At 37.0% G+C, this 20,610-nt stretch overlaps 1 protein-coding gene across 1 annotated transcript in view; it reads right to left on the bottom strand.

Annotated features, from left to right (window-relative positions):
* The window catches only part of ANGPT1 (angiopoietin 1), a 149,761-nt gene that overhangs the window by 6,884 nt on the left and 122,267 nt on the right, over positions 1 to 20,610 (bottom strand). Inside the window, exon 8 of the mRNA XM_088536346.1 lies at positions 4,980 to 5,110. Within this exon, the coding sequence (XP_088392472.1) occupies positions 4,980 to 5,110 (131 nt within the window). The remainder of the gene's footprint in view (positions 1 to 4,979; positions 5,111 to 20,610) is intronic.

Raw genomic sequence — 20,610 nt, 5'->3', positions numbered from 1 at the left:
TTGGCAGTAAAGTGGTTAAATAAGAACAAGTTCTAACATAAAAATATTGAAAAAGTCTTTTCATCATTTGTAGCTATTTCTTTTACAGAAGAGATAACATTTCAGACATTATATACTTCAAAGCAGTTAGATGATAACGCTTAGGATCTACCTGGCTCTGCACTGATAACCTCTCAGCTAGAATACTGGGTCTAGTTTTGGATGACACCTCAAGAAATACATGGAGCAACTGGACAGAGTCCAGAGAGCAAAAGTAAGAGGCAGGATTTAGGGCTGTTCAGTTCAGAAATCAAAAGACAGAAGTGGTCATGCCGATAGCCTCAAATTCATAAAAACCTGCTGAAAAGAGAAAAAATTCAAAGGAATTTGGATTCACCAATGATACATTCTTCCCAATAACTGAAGACAGGATGAGATGGAACAAATTTGGGAGATTTAGTTTGGATAGCAAGGAAAGCTTTCTTATAGTAAATGTAGCTATCTTCTGCAATAGATTGTGTTTTGAAACTGAATCTCTGTCATTAGAAACCCTTAAAATGAACAACAAGACAGGAATAAATAGGTAGAGAAGAACCTCTATCAGAGAGGGACTAAATTACCTCCGAAGATCTTTTCCAGGCCTATTTTCTATGACTCATTTGAGTATTGGATTGACAATTCTATCCCTTAGCCTTTTATATTCTGAAGATTAAATCACAATTTAACTGTCAGGATATAAAATGAGAGGGCATTAGCTTTCCATATCATCTGGGTAAAACAGCCCTTTTATGAAAATAATAAATTAAGTGGTAAAAATAACATGCAACTTGCACACTGGTGACCATGCTCTGACTCTTCTAAATGTATTAGTAGACTGATGGTTAAATCAGTCATGGCTTAATTTTCTCTTGATATTTTATTATTATTATCCATACTTCAGCCTTATAAACATAGCTTATTCATATATCATATATCATACATCATGTATCACATGTCATAGTCAAATCATATATCATAGTTAAAATGCTTAGTAATCTTATGTCTAAAGAAATATTTCTAATACTTCTATGACAAATCTAAGCATATATCAATCACTTCTTATCTATAAGGTGATTATACTTTTATGTCTACAGAACTCTCTTTTTTTTTAGGTAACGTAAGAACATTTGTATATAAATGGTATATATGAAATTCACCACTTTGAGAAAGAAGCAGTGAAACAACAGGCAAGACGTGCTCCTCTGTTTAAGATTGCCATTGAGAAGTCTCTAACTTAATAGAAGAGAAATTCTTTGAGGATTACTAAATATATGGAAATCTTCTCTGGCTTTGGAAGCTCCTGAGATGCAAGTGATTGAACCAGAAAGGATGCTCTAGGAATATTCTAATTTTTCATAGTTCTTAAAACTGTCCGTGGGCATCTGCTGTTGACCAGTGTAAGAGAGAAGAAACGGCAGCTGGATTGATCTCTGCTATGACCCAACATGGCTTCTTGAATCAGAAGAAAGAAAAAAAATATTTTAATAATTCTATGCTGATTCCTAGGAAATCTCCCTGTCGCTCCACGGAGCTATTTCAGGGACGAGAAGTTTCACAAAGTTACCACATATCTCCCGGGGCAAGGCAACATCCTAGGCTGTGGAAAGACAGAAGATATTATCTTAGGACTTCTTCACTATGGCCAAGTTACAATGATTGACTTCGCAGTGACTGCAGATGATGCACAAATTGCTCCTGGGGCTCCGCTGACGGGTGGTATCATCTTGGCCACATGCTCTAACGTGGTCCAATTCGAACTGGAGCCCGAGCGCTCCATTGGAAATCTGTCTAAAGCACTTTGAGCATCTCCTAACCGATGCCTCTTTCTGATGACAATCTGTTGCATTTTCTGTACAGCATTGCAAAAAAAAAAAAAAAAACTTGTGTATGTAGCTCACTAGAGCACTCTTCTGGAATACGTTTCAAATGATATAGGGTTATAACCTATGTTTGGCTGACTGACCTGAGGTATTGCACCAGTCTCTGACAGCTATTTCCACCATATAAAAAAATGATACTATTTTGACAAATGTTACGTTTAAATGAAGAAATGATTTGAATAACAAATGTGTTTTGTCTTCCTTCAAAATAAACTGAAAGATCACTGAAATGAAATTTTCCAAGGCACAACAGGCTGTTACATCATTCAACTATTATATAAAGGTAACAAGTCCTCATGCATGTACTTTTGAAAACCATTACCTGAAACCACTCTTAAGATTTAGCCAAGTAACACAGCATGGCTCTTAAAAGAACAAGAATCATCCAAGAACTGGTCTGTTGATGCTACTATAAATATTCTCACACAGAATAAAATATATATTTATTACATATAATATATTATCTCTCTATCTATTTTGTTCTGGGGAAGAAAGAGGAGAGAAAGGAGGGGTAAAAGAATAATAGTTTTGATACAGACCAAAAAAAAAATAAAAAAATAAAAAAAAGACAGCTAATAAGATCAAGGAGAGAAATATGTGTTTTCCTTACATTTTTATTTTCAGCCTTGACTATAACCATATCACAGGCTTGTGCTTCAGCTTATCTCAGCCTTTATTCCTGACATAAATATATTCAGTTCACCTCATAGAGATAACAGGATCACCCAAACTGTCAAGATAGCTAGAAACCTGCATGTAGATTTCATATCATTCTTCATTAAAGTGCTGTCTGTGACGCTGCCAAAACTAACAGAGTCTGATACAGTTATGAACATATCTTTTGGAGAAGAAGAGGGTTTTTCCAGAACCTGTTATCACTGCCACTTTTCTTAATCACTCTTCTTCTGTGACACAAAACCGAAATCTACTTACTGAATAAATGTTTTGGCATTTAATTAAATTTCTGATACTTCCCAAGGAACCAGAAAGTCTGTTTTAAGGAGCAAAGTATAATGGAGCATTTAGGGGGAACTCTAGCAGGGAGAACTAGCTGCATTTGTTAAAGAATTTGCATGATTAAGCTCTTCCTCTTTTTGAAGAACAACAAATTACTCAGTGTTGTGCAGCTGCTTCAGTCTCCTATCCCCAAAGACAAAATTATCTCCTTTTATATTCGTGTGATTTGCTCTATTCATGATTTGCTCACCCTTTGGTAATTCACCCCTTTCCTCCTTATTCCCTTCATTTGTTATCAGTATATGCAAAAATGGGATTTTCCTGTTGATTTAACAGGGCTGCTGAAGTAAGATATATGTGAACCTTGTGGGATGCTTGTTCAGAAGCAGGCTGACCTTAGCAGGGCAATTGACCTGCCATGCAAGGCAGGAGAAGCAAATAAACAAAACCCAGAATTAGCTGCCTGGGAGCAGCTTTTGAACAGCTCCGTGTGCCAGCACAGAGCCAATTCTCAGCTAGGAGTTTCCCTTGCTAAACTCTGACCTGACTGGGAAGCAACACACACTAATTTAGCGTGATCTGTAATAGGAAAAGTCCCAAATTTCACTTAAAAAAAATAATTCTACTGATTCATTATTTGATCCAGAACTACCTGGCTTGCTTTTTTTTTTTGTTACAGAAATAAGAAGGTATTTTCTGATCATCTGTCTGATGGAAGGAGTTTTTCATGTTGATTTTTAATAAGATATCCCTAACAGAAGTAAGGACAATTTGAGAAATTGGTTCTTTAAACACTCTTCCTGGCTAAATAATCTTCGGTCAGCAAAAGGAGAATGAGAATATAGGTTGGACATTTGATGTAAACTCCCCGTGATGGGAACTCATCTTCTGTCAGCAGGTGATAGCCTCAGAGACTTGTATATGCCTGAATGTGGCCTGAGTTGGATCCAGCCAGAATGCCAGTAACCACAAGTAATATCAGTTTAACAGTCTGACTCAAAATCCTGAATAATTTATATGCTGTAGGATTTTTTCCAGGAAAGTTAGAAATCACTGAGGGAGATTCTGAGAAGACCAGATGAGAAGGAAAGGGCCTTTCTTGCTCATTTAGTCTGTGAACCAATAAATTCTAGTGCAATTTTTTTTGGTTTAATATGGTGTGCGAAGGTGTGAAGGAAATGAAGTTTCATGGTTGGAAACAGTGTTAAGTGCCATTTCCAAGAGAAGATGTAGAGGTTTAGGTCTGGATATTCCCCCTCCACACTGGGGCAACACATATCAGTCACATACACTTCACTTGCTGGCAAACAGTTTGATTTTGTGCTTTAAACTGTCCCAGTATAAAATACTCCTCTGTTCTCCATCTCTGCTCACTTCTCTATCTTTTCTTCTGCAATTCATCTAACCTCAGAAAAGATATTTCTTTAAACGCTCCAGAATTGCTAAGTGTCACAATTTGAACAGAGGGGTGTTGCAGTTCCAGTCTTTATAGGTGAGAGTTAGCCATTACATTAGCTGATTTTATTACATTTATACTTGCAGAAGACAGATAGCTGAATCACTGTAATTATTTCAGGAGTAGCATAAGCCTCCTAGGTGAAACAGATAATACAGTATAAAATCAGGTTCTAACAGGCCTCACAATGTTGGTATTACTGTTAATCTTTATCTCCTACTGTCTATTTCCCTGCCTCTCCTTCTTTTTTTTTTTCCATCTGATTTCTCTCTTGCTTCTAACAAGGTAATTTCCCCCTCTTTAATCTCTTAGTTTCTGCTCTCTTCTTTGCCTTTCTTACATCAACAATAACACTGACTTATTCTTTCCCTCTTGACATTGTCAGTTTGTTTGGAATTGAATAGCAACAACTTCAAGCAAAGCATACAGACTTCATCTATGAATAAACCCTTCCCTGCTGATAGGACTCCTAGAATACTGGCACTACCACAATATACACTAAAAAAAAAAATAAAAAAAGAGAGAGAGAGAGAGAGACCAGGAGAATTAATAGTAAGAGAGACTTTCACACGCTAGTTGTATATCATGAGCACAACTTTATCCTGGTTGCTCTAGCAAAACCAAGAGATCCCTGCCAATGTTCCACATATTTCCAGAGGGGTACTCACCTCCAGTTAGCATGAGTGCACATTTACACATGCAGTTGTCATTGTCAGCATCTTTAGTACTGAACTCGGCACCATGTAAGATCAAGCTACTCTGTTTTCCAGCAGTTCCACTGTGACCTTTTAAGTAAAGCCTGAAACAGCAAGAGAAAACAATCAATGTCACCAAAAGGAACAATAAAAGATCCAGGTCTCTTTCCACACAAGATTTTCCTTCTGTGGTGTACACACAGAAACCTCAGATATGTCTTGCGTTTTGGCTCAACCTTCTTGTTGTTTCAGGTGTAGGATGAGGACATCCAGGATGTTTCAACATATCTGCATGAAGACATGGTTCCTGCCTCGGAACAGAATTGTGTATGAGGAGTTTACCCTGGAAAACGTGACAAAGTGGAGGGAGTCAGAGGCAGAAAAGAGCGCAAGGATTGGTGCCTGGAGATCTGCAAAACACTGATAGAATAATTGAGAATTTGAGTAGCTGGTCCCTTTATTGTGGCACAGAACAGTTAATGGCAGCTGTGTGGCCTCTAAAGACTATTTCAAACAGTTCCAGAATTTTTAATTTCATCAGTTAGAGGCCAAGCCAGCAACCCAGTTCAGTTCCTTCCTCTGCCAAAGCTGTCCCTGAATAATGAATGGAGAATAACTTAGAGCCCAAGCCACGAAAGTCTTCCCAATTTGCAACATTAAATATCCTTTTGCTTAAGGAGCCCTGACAAGTAGCTGGAACCACAACCATGAGCTAGGAGCCTGAGCCCAGATCCAACATGTAATGCAGTCTATGTAATGCTCAGTGTGGTAATGCCCCAGACTAAGTACGTAAGCTGCAAGGATGCTGAGAGATGTAATCCTATTCCATCAGGGAGCAATGGAAGGGCTGAGCACATCTCACCTGAATTCATGGTAAAAGGCACATTCATAGGGGAGAGCTGAAGAGAACATTGAACACAAACTTTTCATTTGCTTTCTGTCCAATAGTCATCACTGGGAGAGTGACACAACACCAAAAAACTAATTCCTGATCTTAGCTACCTAATTAGGATGTCTGTGCATGGTCATTCCTATGTTTTTTTCTTAAAACACTGCAGGAAGGGGAAAGTATCTATTACCATAATAGCTCATGTTCAGGAAGGATGAGACAGGATCTCAGTCTCTACTTGAGGGAGCTGAAATCATAATGATCATGGCCCAGGAGAAAGCCTCAACCACTGGGGCAAGAAAAGGGGGAAAAGAGCATCCACCATCTGTCTCGTTAAAGCTCTGCAGGCAAGCAACCAAGAACATGATATCAAGTGGGATAAGCCCACTCCACTGAAGAGAAGGCAAGAAACATGAGTCCTGCTTCTTCTAGGGTTATTGGAGAAAAGATAAAATGTCTCTTAAGCATCTAAGGCAAAATTCATAACAGCAGAAGTAGAACTTAAGTGTGCAAGACAGGAGAGGGGTTTCTGTCTTACTGGGATTAACATCTGGGAGTACTCTCATAGAAAAAGTGCTCACAGGCTTTTCCCACAAACACAGTGAACAAGGGGAGCAGTTATGAGTCATTACTTGTGGATCCTGCCTCTTAGCTGTTGTATTTCATCCAGTGACTTGGGATGAATAGAAAAAACAAATGACTTCACTGGAATATCATTCTTCCATTTGCTTCCTTAGATACCTAGCTGCAAACTGGTCAGAGTCTCCACAGCAGGAGTAGGGAAGTCCCCAACTCTGATTAGTTTACACATTTGCGGTTGGGATGAAAAGTTTCTTCTGAGATGAGAAGAAGACCACTTCTTCCACAGAACTTTGGATGAGAAGCTTTCTTTGAGAGGAGGAGAAGGGAGGTACAGGCACCATATGGCAGCTTTGTGGAACAAGTTCATGGCTGCTGATTCTGTAGCCCTGCACATATCTTTGAATGGATGGAAGACCCAAGTGAAATCAATCTGATTAAAGTTGTCATGGAACCTCGTTGGATTCTAATAATCCCTGTGAGGTTTGGTAGGATGCTGAATTACTAAGCCTTATCAAGATGGGAAGGCACAGAAAAAGGACTTGCATCTCTGGAGAGCATGAGAATTACACTTGCAGAGTGATTTAAACTTCACCTAATATTCAATTAATTTCTCTCTCTTTAAAAAATAAGACATGGTGATAAGCATGAAGCCGTTAAAACAGGGAATTTGAAGAGAACTGTCAGGGCTATTTTTCCAAAGTAGTTACACCACATTCTTTCATTTAGTTTTAATGTTTGCATGTCACCTGATCTGAGCATGGTGATTAAATATATTTTAATTAGATCCTTATAGCAAATTTTATATGTAGACAAATAGATTCACAGACACACACACACAGATATACAAAAAAATCCTTGGATAAAATATAAAAACTGTGAACAGCCAAAAATCTTTGGATAGCATAGAAATGCTAAGGCAAAATGTAAGCCATGCAATAAAAGTTCAGGAAGATTCTTAAATGTTTAACAAGGAACAACCTAGAAACAATAATCATAAATGTCAACATCTTATGCTATGTCCAATTACAATGTCAATTAGCCCATAATCACCATGTTACACTACCAGAGGATTCTTATGTTTTGCACAAGTTTACTCTAAGAACTAGTTTTGCTCATGCTCATTTCTTTGTTCCATACAAAGGAAAGGTTGGAATTAATCCCATCTTCATTCATTGGACTTTTGCCTTGTTTTGCAAGCTGTGTCTAATTTTTTGCAGAACAAAATATACTTCCCTGAGGTTGTGTTGATAGAAAAATTACTTTGTCACATGATATCTACAATCTGATTTTACACTCCCATACATCCTCAGTATATCAGCAACACCAAAGCTCACAGAAGTCTCATAAAGTCAGTTTAAAAAGTTAGTGCTGTTTGCTTAAACCAGGAAAGACAATGTTGGCCACATCATTTTATTAATAAATCAACACTGTAAATACACTTAGTCCAATAAAAAAATATTCAGATACTGTAAGAAAACAATAAAGAAATGAACAATACTTGCTTTGCAATATTTTCCCCAGAGGGGTAGGGCATTAGGATTATTTACAAGTTTATACATTTTCCCTGATATTTTATGAACATTCCACTCAGCACAGATTTAGATCTTGCCAGTTACATTTGACTTTGTCTCAATACCAATTGTCTGAGAGGTCTCCGGGGACTTTGCAAGGGTAAAGCTCAGCTTAGTTGTGAAGCTGATGGCCTCGTCACCCCGTAGCAGTGTGTGCATGAGCCGTTGGGGTGAGGTGCGATCCCCTTGCTGGGGGCCTTCCTCCCTGAACCAGCATCACCAATGAGGCAAGGCAGGAAAAAATGATTCCACAGAGCTGGATTCCATCAAAACTGGGCCTGAAGACTCTTTCTGAGGTTTCCTTGAACGCTGTGGATCAAGACTTGTCTGCCCCAAGGAGACAAGTCTGCCCAGCACTGCCCTGCTGGCTCCCAGATGGCAGTAAACACCTTACTATTTATTCACTCATTTAAACAAATTCTCACAACCTGTTGTCACAAGAATTTCCCCACTATGTATTTTCCCTTTTCCCTCTCTAAATCTGGAAAACTGAAATGCAGATAGTGATCCACACATATTTTATACCCTCAGATTCAAACTGGTAGGACTGAACCTTTAAACTGAACTCTGAGTAATTAGAGTAACTCATAATTGCCATATAGTGAAGAAAAGAGAGTGATTCGGGGTAGAGTTCATCTTAGTTATTCTGAAAGGAGATAAAGGAAAGGAAGTTAAAATAAAAAATGCTTCTTATGCTAGTCAAAGGCCAGGGACTGGATTACGTCTCCAGCATTCCCACTTGGTCTCAGAAGGAAAGTTCTAAAGACCAAGGAAAACAGTGGAAATAAGGTTCAGATTTCCAACTTAAGAGGTATGAACAAAGTCATGCTAGAATAAGCAAGGATAACAAGTCTGCATTACCTACATATAGTACAATTAAAATAGCAACAAAAACAGCATTAGAAAATAAATAAAGAGTAAGCAAGTTTATGAGAATATATTACTGGTGTAATATATTATTTTCTGAGAATATATGAAAACATGAATTTTTTACAGAATTATAAGAAATTATGAGGAATTACAAGAAATGATGAGAAATTATCAACCTTCCAGGTACTTAAGGAGAACCTGAACATTAAAAATAAATTCAGCTGTTACCTCTTCATCTAGCATGAGTGTGAGAAATTCTCTCGGCATTTTTTCCATATGATATTGTAGCATTGGCAGCTTGGGATCTATACAAAGAGATGGTGAGGAAGAACTCTCTTAAGCTTGTTTTGCTTTTCACCATTCCTACCGTGTGACACAATTTGATTATCTGCAGCCCCTTGAAACCAAAATAAAAGTATATTGCATGGGAGTTATAGTTCTATGAAATGTTACATAAATATCTGCGGGGAAGCCTAAAAAAAATCAAAGTTACACTAGATTTATTTTTCCTTTTGAAGTGACTAGATCACCTGGATTTCTTATTCCAAACATAAGCAGCTTAGTTCTGTTCACACAGTGTTCGATGAGTTTTACAGATGAACCTGAGACAGTTCCAAAAACTGTCTAAAACAGCTGTATATTACTGGAACATGTAGTTATAAAGATTGTAACATGGAAAATATGACAATAAAGAAAGTTAAGAAATAAAAGTAATTATTAATCCATGTAAGAAAGCAATGTGTTAATGTTATTAAAAGTAAAGGAAATGACTTCTGCTTCATTGTTTGCTTATAGAGCACTTGACCTCAGAAATAACGAAAATAGATTTGCTTTTTTAATGGCACTAGTGAAAGGTCAGTAGGACTCCCAGCATGTAAACTTTACCTAGTGCTTTCTCTAAACTTTTTTTTATGTTAGAGCTTTTAGAAATCACTCATTCCTTACTTAAAGCAATGAAATAGCTAAGATGTCTAAAATGCACACCCAGATCTGTAGGCAAAGAAGTTTGTGCATAAATCACCAAAAAATTTATTAGCTCAAAGCAAATAATAATAGCTATTATAAGAGATGTAAGTATATAATATTAAATATCTTCATGTGCATGCTCTTAGGTATTTTAATGAGTTAAGATCTCACTTCGTCATTGCAATTTCTAGTGTCACTGTACTGAAGATTTAGGCATAAATCTCCAGGACCTGGATTTCATAAACATGAGTAAAGGCCCAAATTTCTTAAACATTAAATCGAAAGAAACAGGAGTCTTAGAATAGGATTTAAAAGATTCAACATGATGAATGGAGAGGGACACATCAAAGCCTGCTTTTGGAAACACTGAAGAGGGCTGCCTCTGAATTCCCACCTTGTTTTTGTCTCTCTGTAGGTTGGAACATCCCTCTCTGTAGTCCTGTTTATTCCACTTGGCTGGCAGAAAGGAATTCTAAATTCTGATCCTTCCTCAAGGGAGTGAGTCTTAATATTGACTAAAAGGGTCATTGAATAAAACGAGTGAACAGGGATCAGAATCCTAAGCCCAGGATTTCCTATTTTGAGTCCTCTCTTCTGTGGGTTTCTATTTTTTCTCAGCTTCAATAGGAGGGAGGGCACCTACGTCTGCGCCTTGCATTTAACCTGCTGGTCGGCACATGCTCCTGTGTTGTGGGAAAATGCCCACACAGACAAGTGCAGACATAGATATGCTCATGTTGTCTCTCTCCTGTGTCAACCGTGTGAAAAGCACCAGCGTTTTACAGCCCATAAGGTTGTCATTACTCTGTCCTCTAAGCTTGAAATATTTGACGTTGGAGAGAGATTTAACTAACATTTCCCACTTACTGGGCCCTTAGATTTTTGATCTGTAGTTCATACCTGCCTAGATGTCAAAAACGGTGACTAAGATAGAAATGCAATGTTGGCTTATTTTGCTATAGAGTAACTAGCCAGCTGATTTTTGTGCTGATAAATGCAAAGCAATGTTCCAGATAGTGGTTCGATATAGAGCAAAATTATCTTCTAGAGGTGATTATTGCTCCAGCAATTACAAAGATAGGCTAAAAGGACCACTGCAAAGTATATAACTAAATTTCAGATGGCTTCAGTTTGGTGAAATGAACCTGTCTCCGAGATAGAGAATTGTCCACCTGGTCGTTTCCTGTGAGTTTAAACTGTTCTGGGTTTACAGAGTGCACGCGGTGAAGTCTGTGCTATTAACCTTAAGATTATGGTTAGACTATAGGGGCACCTGTTTGCATCCTCTTTTCTATAGTAGGGGAAACTTTCTGCCTAAATGTAACCTATTTTTTCAGGGAAAAGGCTTGAGCTTAGATTTTAGGGCACTGGGTACTCTCCTAACAAAAAGAAACAAACTAAACCCAAAATCCCAGTAGGTTTGTCACAAAATAAAATTATCTCTTAGAAGTAAATTAAACACTGCTCTCAAAGAAAGGAGAAGATTCTACAGAAATAAAAGAAAACACATAGAGTAGAAGACGACAAAAAACTTCTTAAATCACAAAACCTGCAGGTTTACTGACTCTTTTATCAGCAAATGAGTACTGACTTGTTGCAAGAATTGTTCACCACCTTTATTCCTGCCACTTCCACAATGACTGACTTAAAAGTACTAACTACATGAAAAACAGAATGTCACAGCTGGTTTCTGATTTTGGAAAAAAAATAGCAGTACTACCCAAAAATACTACAAACTAATACTTTCCCACTCTCAATTTTAGTCAAACTGAAGTGGCAACATACATGGTAAATTCACAGACTCTTTGTTTAAGTTAATTTTGTTCCTAATAGAATTGGATCTCCGCGAACAGTAGGTATGATGGGTCTGTAAATTGTCAGAGACCTGAATAATAAAGTAAGTAATTCTGACAATCCAAATAGATTTTTAAATTGGCTCTAAACTTCCTTGCTGCCAGCACAGGAAAACAATTTCCTCCCACTTTTCTTTTTTTTTGGAAAATGCTAAGACAAGATGACCTTTGTATTTATCCTCTGCTGCGCTATAACAATGACTCACTGCTATAATTATTAAATTTGATATTATTGCAACTCTTTGCCTGTTGTCTTGTTGAGAAAGCCACTAATAAAATCACATAGTATTATTTCACTATATCCAGAGTGAGAATTTGCATTTTCCAGTTTTAAAGACAGAACTATAATATAACATACTAAATCATAAACTAAATCCATATAAATGACTTTCCTTTAGAATCACCTCAGTTCAGCCCGATTATGGGACATCAAACACCAAGTGGCATTATAGGTAAATCTTTTCACGGGACTGCAACATAATTAAATTTTCCTTTTTTGAATTTTTTCTCCAGCAATTGGCCCAGGTATCACACTCCTTGGGATGAGACTGAGTGAGCAGGGATGATTAAGAGACATCCAGTTCTACCGCCAGACAATTTTTTTCTACCATAAGGCAGCTCGCCTGTCATATTGCTATATGCAGAACTGTCAAAATGCACCAAATGTTTAAAAATATGTTTGTTCTGGAGAATGAACAAGTAAACATATGCTCCTACTGCTTGAAATGAATGCTACCGAAGCCACAGAGACATTCACTGCAGCAGCGAGAGTTGTTCAGCTTGGAGCTGATGTCAATAACACAGTGATGATGGAAAGGAAACACACGGCAACCCGGTTTTGCTACTGCTAACAGGGACAGGGCCATATCTAAAGGCTACCATGACAGGGATGTGTTGAACAGAACTAATTCCCTGTACTCTAATCTCTCACCAAACAAAGCGCAGGAGAAATACATTAATCTCATAATACCATTTTTTTTGTTAAAAAAAAATTAGCACAGTACTTGTTAAAACAAAACCAGTACTTGTTAAAACAAAACCGCTCACCATATTTTTAATGGAAACTTGAAACAATTTTTTAGTTTTCAAATTCGTTACTTTTATTAATCAAATGTTAAAATATTTCTAAGGAAGAAAAAAAATCACTATCCAACTGGCTCAATTTATATTAAATATATCCTAATATTTCCTGTTCCTACAGGTACTACTTTGTCCAGATTCATGACTTTATAATTCATACTGTGAAAGAAAGAAAGGAGGTTCAAATGTTTGAAAAGAAGAGTTCAAATCAAATGTTTGTTTAGCACAACAGAAAACTGCAGTCTATCTGAAGCTAGTCACTCTCCTAAGACTTCAGAATACCTTTCAGAGCAGAAAATGATGTGATATTTCAATTGACACTGGCCCATTTCTTAGTATTAAGCCCTTGCTCTGAAATTCCACGGTCATGATAAAAATTTAAGGTCACAAATCAGACAGTGAGATAACTAATCCTTCAGCTGGTCTGTCCTGCAGAAACGATGGAGTTCAAGTGTTCTGTATAGTACCACAAATGATTCAGTTTCCTATAAAAGCAAGTGGTGAGAGTCAGATGAGAGAGAATCAGAAAAATAAGAGCAAAATAGAGGAGAAATCACCAGCTATCTTCCAAATAAGATTTCAAATAAAACAAAGTGCAAAATATCCTCAGAAAAAAAGGTCTTACAGAAAATTTACGGGGGCCAAAGCACCTCCTGTGAAAATCTCCTGTGATCTACCTCATGAAAACAGATATGTTTGTACACGGGGAAAATAAAATGCTGTTCTTCTAATTAGGTATCTATTATGTCCTCTTTGCACAGCTGGATATTGCTTGAAGTGGTGTGTAATGGCAAAGACTGTTGGCTAAAAGGAAAGAGAGAGGCACTCTAGTTCACAGAATTCATGACCTGAAATATGAGTACTGAGCTTGCCCTGTTTTTCTCAAATCAAATTTTGAATGAGGTGTAATCTGTAATCACCATTAAGAAATTATTCATATACTAAATCTGAGTTGTCATCTAGGCTGAACCACCCACCTTTTCACCAAGTTTCCACTGGCACAATAGCTAATCTGTATCTTTTTCTATTATGAGCTGGATTGTAAAGAATCATTAATGATAGAAGTGGAAATAGTCTATAATCAACTTTTCATTAATTTTGTTTGAATTGTTTATACTTTGAAATTATTCTGCGCTAGCAGTACAATCATATTTTAATCATATTTTACAATTGCGATCCTCTGGGCTTTTGCAGATTCTGTTTTTGAATTTTTTCCAGTGTTAATGACCTAATGACCCTCTCAAATCATACTACAGCATTGCTATAATGTGGCTGGAATGGAATGAGTTTGCAACTGCCAACAGACCACGATTTAAAGAAATAACTTAATGAATAACACATTAAAATAAATATTTTGGGTTCTACATGAGATTTTGAAGATTTATGATGGGATTCGTGTTAAGAGATGTGTGCTTCCTGCTGAGTGAATCCCAGAGGAAAATACAAAGTTGCTTTTTGGTATGTTATTTTCAAAGTTATATGCTCATCAGGATTTTCACTCACATACCTCTATTTGAACCTGTTCAGTTCTGATAAAGAAGCCAGTTCACAGTTTATAAATTTATACTAATTGGACTAGTGAGCTTATTTTGGTGGCTGGGTACACAGACTCATGACATCAGCAAACATTTAGGGATGCTGAAGAATCACTTTTTGGAGATGACAGGAAATTCAATCATTTCCACACATGGGAAGAGCATAAGGTTGTATTAAGGACAATGTAATTGTCATGATCTCATTCTGAATATAATATTTATTTTTTTATTTTGATGTCAGCTTAGAGACTGTGCAATGGTAATGAAGCAAAAATGACTTGACCTTCAGTGAGAGCTCTGGTGGCCCTGACTCAGCAACGTACTTAGTATGTGCTTAAAATAAAAATTGTTCTTAAGTGCATTGCTGAATCAGGGCCTAAGTACACTCTGACAACATCAAGAAAAGGAAGAGTAGAAGAAGAAGGACAAGAATATACAGGGAAAAGAAAGAAAGTCTTGTTTTATTCATGTAAGATCGTTCAAAAGTAAGACTTTTTTTTTAATTAAAAGCTTATGATATGGAAAACAAGATACAGAATGAAGATATTTTTATACTCAAGCATGTCTCAGCCTGAATCATATACAGCAACGGTGGCCTGGGGCCACAGGTAGCCTTTAGTGACTCTACTCAGCAAAATACTACATTAACACTCTGTTCTTTATCTTCATTACCATATAAAAGATATGTTTTTGTTTCAAAGGTAAGTACCTAGGAAAAGGTAACAGAAATTTCAAAAGTTACATACACAAAGAGTTTCTGTGAAATGTTTATAGTCTTTTGAAAAATAAATATTGGCTTCACTATTTGCTTGGTTTTCTGAATTCAAAATCTCCTTTAAAAAATGCCAAAATGAGTTATGTGGCACTAAGACCTCTGTAGAAAAATATAAACAGACTGTTAAAACATATTTCAACTCCCTTGGCGTCATTTGTGGCTGATAAACAGCCATATATGAGTGAAAGGTTCACTGACTGCCATCCATTTATGATCCAAGTTCTTTGCTGGTGCCACACTGACCAGGCTAACAGGGATCACAAAGTCCTACATGCTTTTTTTTCCCCTAAAAACCCAGGTCATGACCTCATAAGAGCTGTGCTTCAGTATGATGACTTCTCTGGTTCAAATAGCATTGAGATAGGTATAAGGAGGTCCTATTTTAGTGCAACCAAATTATAATGCTCAATAACAGTAAGTAGAACAGAAATGGTGAGCATGTACTTGGCCCAAGTGTGGTGAGCTGTTCATGTACTGATTTAAAATTGAAAACACATCAACCTCTAGTATCTTTTGAAGCAATCTGCTCTTCTACTGAAGACTGAATTCTCTATGGCTCCAGACCTTCATTTGTCTTTTCTTTCTAGTTAGGCTTTCAAAGTTATTGAGTACCTCCTTCTTCTATGATAATAAAGGTTTATTTTAACTTGGCAGACCAAACAAACAAAAGTGCATAGCATGAGATAACACAATCCTTAGTCATTGAACCTATTTGTAGGTTATTTTTGGTAGCTTTTTAGGCATGGTTTGTGTGCCTGTGTGATCCAGCTTTGTGATCTAGCTCAGCAACCACATCGCTTCTGTGAAACAGAAGATGAAAAATATCAGGTTTTTATTACCATTAATTCAGAGGAAGATACAGCAAACTCAAGTATGCTACCATTGGGAAGAAACAACAACAGCAACAATCTCTTTAAACTTGATGCCCTTTGAAATTCTGGGAAAAGCTGGCACAATCCCTTTCCCAATTCTCTCCAAGCCTCACCGGTGCACTTGACTTGTTGATTTTTGAAAGAATTTAACTCACAGAAAATATCACGCTGCTTTGCTGGTATTATCCTGAAAATATAGCGAAAACAGTGCAGAAAGTGTTCTCAGAATCAGGCTCTAGATACACTTGCCAGTAGAGTTGTTAACGATAAAAGGAAAAAGGCTAGAGTAGGTTGGCCAGGCAGTTGGTAGCAGACTTCAGAGACTTTAACCACTAACATACTAGATTAAATAAGGGTCACTCTAAGAATTCCTACATGTTTTTTTGCAGGCAGATGAAAGCTTGCTCTGTCGGGCCTCTAAGCAGACATGAGCTCATTCTGCCCACACTCCATCCTGGCTGGAAGTTGTGCTGTCACAATATGGGTGACACTGAGCCTACTCACAAGCAGCATGGGCTTGGTGCCACATCAACAGGTCTACCCAGTTCAGAGGGTGGGCAGAGATAACTAGCACCAATGTGGGCAAACACAGTTCATAACTCTTCTTTAGAAACTGCATAAAATGGACCTTGAGATCTTATCCTTTTTTGCTTCTAAATACTGGAGAAGTTTGACCATTCAGCTGGTGAAAATGTAGACAATTCGGTAAACTTTCCAAACAATAATAGTTTTTTATCTAGAGATTCTGACACTGTTGCTAAGTAAATTCTTCTTGATCTTCATGATCAACACTCAATGGTCAAAGTATGGAAAACTTGGTGAAACATGGATATAGTTTGGTGAATAGAAATTAGAGATGTGTCTCATTCTGTGTATCCAAATTTCAACCTTCCCTGCTCGACATTTGGAAGCATCAGTTCCACTAGTCTTGATGCAAGTTATGACAAGAATCATGACCAGGTTAAACAGCTTGAGCTGGCCTTGAATTTGGTTCCGGAAAATATACTCCACATCCCAACAGCTAATAGTAAAGAAAATGATGCAATCATGGAATCTGCATCAAAGAAACTTCTAGATATTCAAATGCAGATTTATTTTTTAATCCTGAAGTTGACTGAGATGTTTTTCTCATTCTGCACTTTACTTCTGAATTAGTCTCTCACAGTCGTGTAAGGTGTATTCCCTTAACTCTAGGATTCATTATGTTCAATGTATTTAAGATTAAAACATTAGTGCATCAGTGATTAGCAAACAGAAATGGAAGACTAACTGTTCGCAGTGTGATACCATATCCACCTATAAATTTTCATATGTCCTTGCACATAACCCTTGTTCTTTGCACAAAAAAATTCACTATGGTAATCTACATTAATTGGAGCATTTTGAGCAGTATAAGTTGCAGACGGTTTGAATATTTAAGACATTGTACAAGAGGAGTTAAGTTAATTCTAAAGACTGAAAAAGTAACAAGGAGAATTCTCAACTGCTGTTAAAGAAAACCATTGTAACATTTAAAAATCATTGTTATGTTACTTGGTTTATTCCAGAATAGGGATAAATAGCAAACAGAGCTTAAGTCCCTGTGATAGCTAGGTTGAATTTAAAAGCCCTCTAATCTTGGAGATTTCTAGATATCTTACATGGCATAGTTTTGGTTTAAAAAATTTCTGGTAGTCTGAAAATATGCAGAACTGTCTCAGTTTCAGCAGACTTTCTTATTCAGGACCTGTTTCATGTCAAAGCCCAGCTGAGACAAAGAAAATTAGATGTTACTTGTTTCTACAATGTACTAATTTCTACTAATATAAACATAATTAGGTTTAAGCTTTTTGTAAAATGCTTTGACAGAAGTAAATTAAAGAAATGCACAGCTCTTGTTGGTATTATTCCTGGGAAAAGTGGGAACTCTTACCCTGAGAATAGCAGAGTCCATCCACACCAGGATTTTATAAACCTTGCTAAAATACTTCTTTGAATATACACGTGGGGATGGCTATAAAGAGGTTTATATAAGAGGTTTAAAGGAGCAACATTCTGCAAAAGCAATAATACAGGTTACTCGTTATCAAGATAAAACTATCCAAACAAGAGCAGCTCTTTAATATGAGAGAGAAAAAATAATGGGTATTACCTTAGAAAAACCTATACGACTTTTTTCCTACATGCTCCTGTTCAAGTTCATGCACTGCTGCCTTATGCCTGTCTCCAAAAGCTGGGGAATAGATGGTGAAATTTCCTCAAACTACAATATAACAATTTAGGGCACTGCCAAGTTTCCATAACATGTAGTTCAGACAGTTCCATAACACCTAGCATGTGTTACAGGTTCTCTCAGATTTGTGGGCCTGTGCAGTAGTGCTTAGCAGAGATTTCACTGTACTCTTTTTGCTTTGTGTGACATTTTTCTCACACTCAAGTCCACCAAATCAATTTTTGATCACATCCTCACCAGCTAAGAGGCCACAGAGCTTCCAGAGGTTATTACTCTCTCCTTTTATGGTTGGACTTGATGATCTTGAAGGTCTTTTCCAACCGTAATGATTCTATGCTTCATACAACAGCTCATGGATCCCACTGTGGCAGCAGGGTGAGTCTGCAGTACAGATGTAGGCTCTGGAGCTCAGGGGAATTCTTCATCACTTCTGTCAATGGATATGAAGGGATGCCTCGCTATTTTCAGAATTTCCTAGTAGTTAAGTCTGCACAACCCTTCTCATGTTGCCTGATTTGGCTGCCAGTCTAAGTAATTTATCTTCCCCTGGGCATGCGCAGGGAATCAAATGTCCCAGGCAGAGTCCTGCATTCTTTTCCTAGGGCCCAGGAGTTTAAATGTCAGCACAGAGATTTGCTTACCTGTAAGAAAACATGTCTGATTTGACTATATGTACTTCCATTCACTAAATCCAGGATAATGTTTAAATGTAGAAAATTCTTAAGAAGCAGTTGTGTTTTTTTTTTTTTCTTGCCTCAAGTATTCAGTAGTTTGAATTAATGTGCTTATTTTATTGTAGATAAGTTTTGGGGAAAATAAGATACTTTTGTTTTTACTCATATATTTTACTTTTCTTAAAAATGAATCTAAGAGACTGTAGAAGAAGATAATAACATGTCTGTTTTGTCCCATAGAGATAGCTCCAGTGAAATGCATCAGAAAACAAGCTTCCTTCCAGCTCTGTGCTTGAAGTGCCCAGAAATGCTGAAGGAAATACATTTTTCTAAAATCATAAAAAAAAAGAAACATAATTTTTGGAAGATTCTTACTAATAGTCTATCAAACTTCCCTGGAATGTGAATTCTGCAGGTCCACTAAAATGAATATATGGAGAAGAACTATTCAGTTTTAGTTGGAGAAAATACACCAACCTGGAGAAGGCAGCTGAAAAATTCATCAGTCGTGGTAAAAGTGGGAAAGAGAAAAGCAGGATTGAAGATAGTTTAGATGTGTCTTGAAGGATCTTGTCATATACTTTGTCATATACTTCTTATAATGATGAATAAATGAATATGCAGAAATTAGGACATCCCTATTATATTAGATATATTCTGAGTGACGCATATTGCCTTCACTATGAGGAGTTTTATTTCAGAAAAGCAAGATTTCTCTACAGCCAGGAGTATAAAGCTCATAAAGCAACCCTGGCACTTTTCTAATGCCTCAAGGAAAGAATTGCCAAGAATTTACGGGATGTCTGCTGATCGTCCCACATACCTAGATGTTGCTGCATTAAGAAGTTCTGTTGTAATCTGTGACCAAAAGAATGCATGAAAAGAAATACTGTGGGGCAGGGGGAATTAATATTGCTTTTTAATAAATTCTATCTATAATCTGATAAATTTTGTTATTTCAAGGCTGATCTTACATATATGGATTGACATTGGGCTTTCTTGGAAGATGGAGGTCTTCATGTAGATTGAAAATAAAAAGAAAATGTTTTGTTTGGTGTAGAAAGGTGAGGAGAAGGCTCTTCAAAGTATAAGACTAATTTAGTATGTAAGTGCTTAGTTCTATGCTCTTTATCAACAGGGCATAGAGACTAATAGAAGCTTTCTTTTGACATGGAATTGTTTAAGATTAAATAATACTAATGAAGAAAGTGCATATATACAATATTTTAAGAAGAAATAATGCAATTTATATGCATGAAAGGATTTTTCATGGGATACCTATAATGCATCTTCTGCGCTAAAGTGACCCAGGTTACTTGCTTCTTCAAGGAACTACCTCTGGCAAACCCACTGATGTCAGTGGATGCTCCTGCTCCCTGCCCCACATCTTATCCAAGCAGGCACACAATGAAGGGGAAATGCTTTCCTGCTCATTAACCTGGTGTCCACCAGAGCAATCTCCTCATCATCTCAGGAGGAGTCATCCTCATCATCCTCTTCCATCCTTTCCCATACTTATCTCTCTCTATTCACTTCCCCTTCACTACTCAAACAGTCCTTTAGAGTATTCAGCAAATACATTTTCACATTACATTCCATCTTAACACCGAAAAAGAAAACATTTCTCTATTTATACTCTTGTTTCAGTATAGTTAGGGCTATTGTATAGTGAACTACACATGATCTTCATGAAGTTAGAGGTGGGAAATGATCAGCGTAGATGGA

The sequence above is a fragment of the Tinamus guttatus genome, unplaced genomic scaffold, assembly GCF_059628265.1.
Source record: "Tinamus guttatus ecotype Peru unplaced genomic scaffold, ASM5962826v1 Tinamus_guttatus_pri_ptg000659l, whole genome shotgun sequence".
Classification (NCBI taxonomy): domain Eukaryota; kingdom Metazoa; phylum Chordata; class Aves; order Tinamiformes; family Tinamidae; genus Tinamus; species Tinamus guttatus.
The sequence above is the reverse complement of the archived record's forward strand: the minus strand, read 5'-3'. Positions and strand labels throughout refer to the sequence as shown.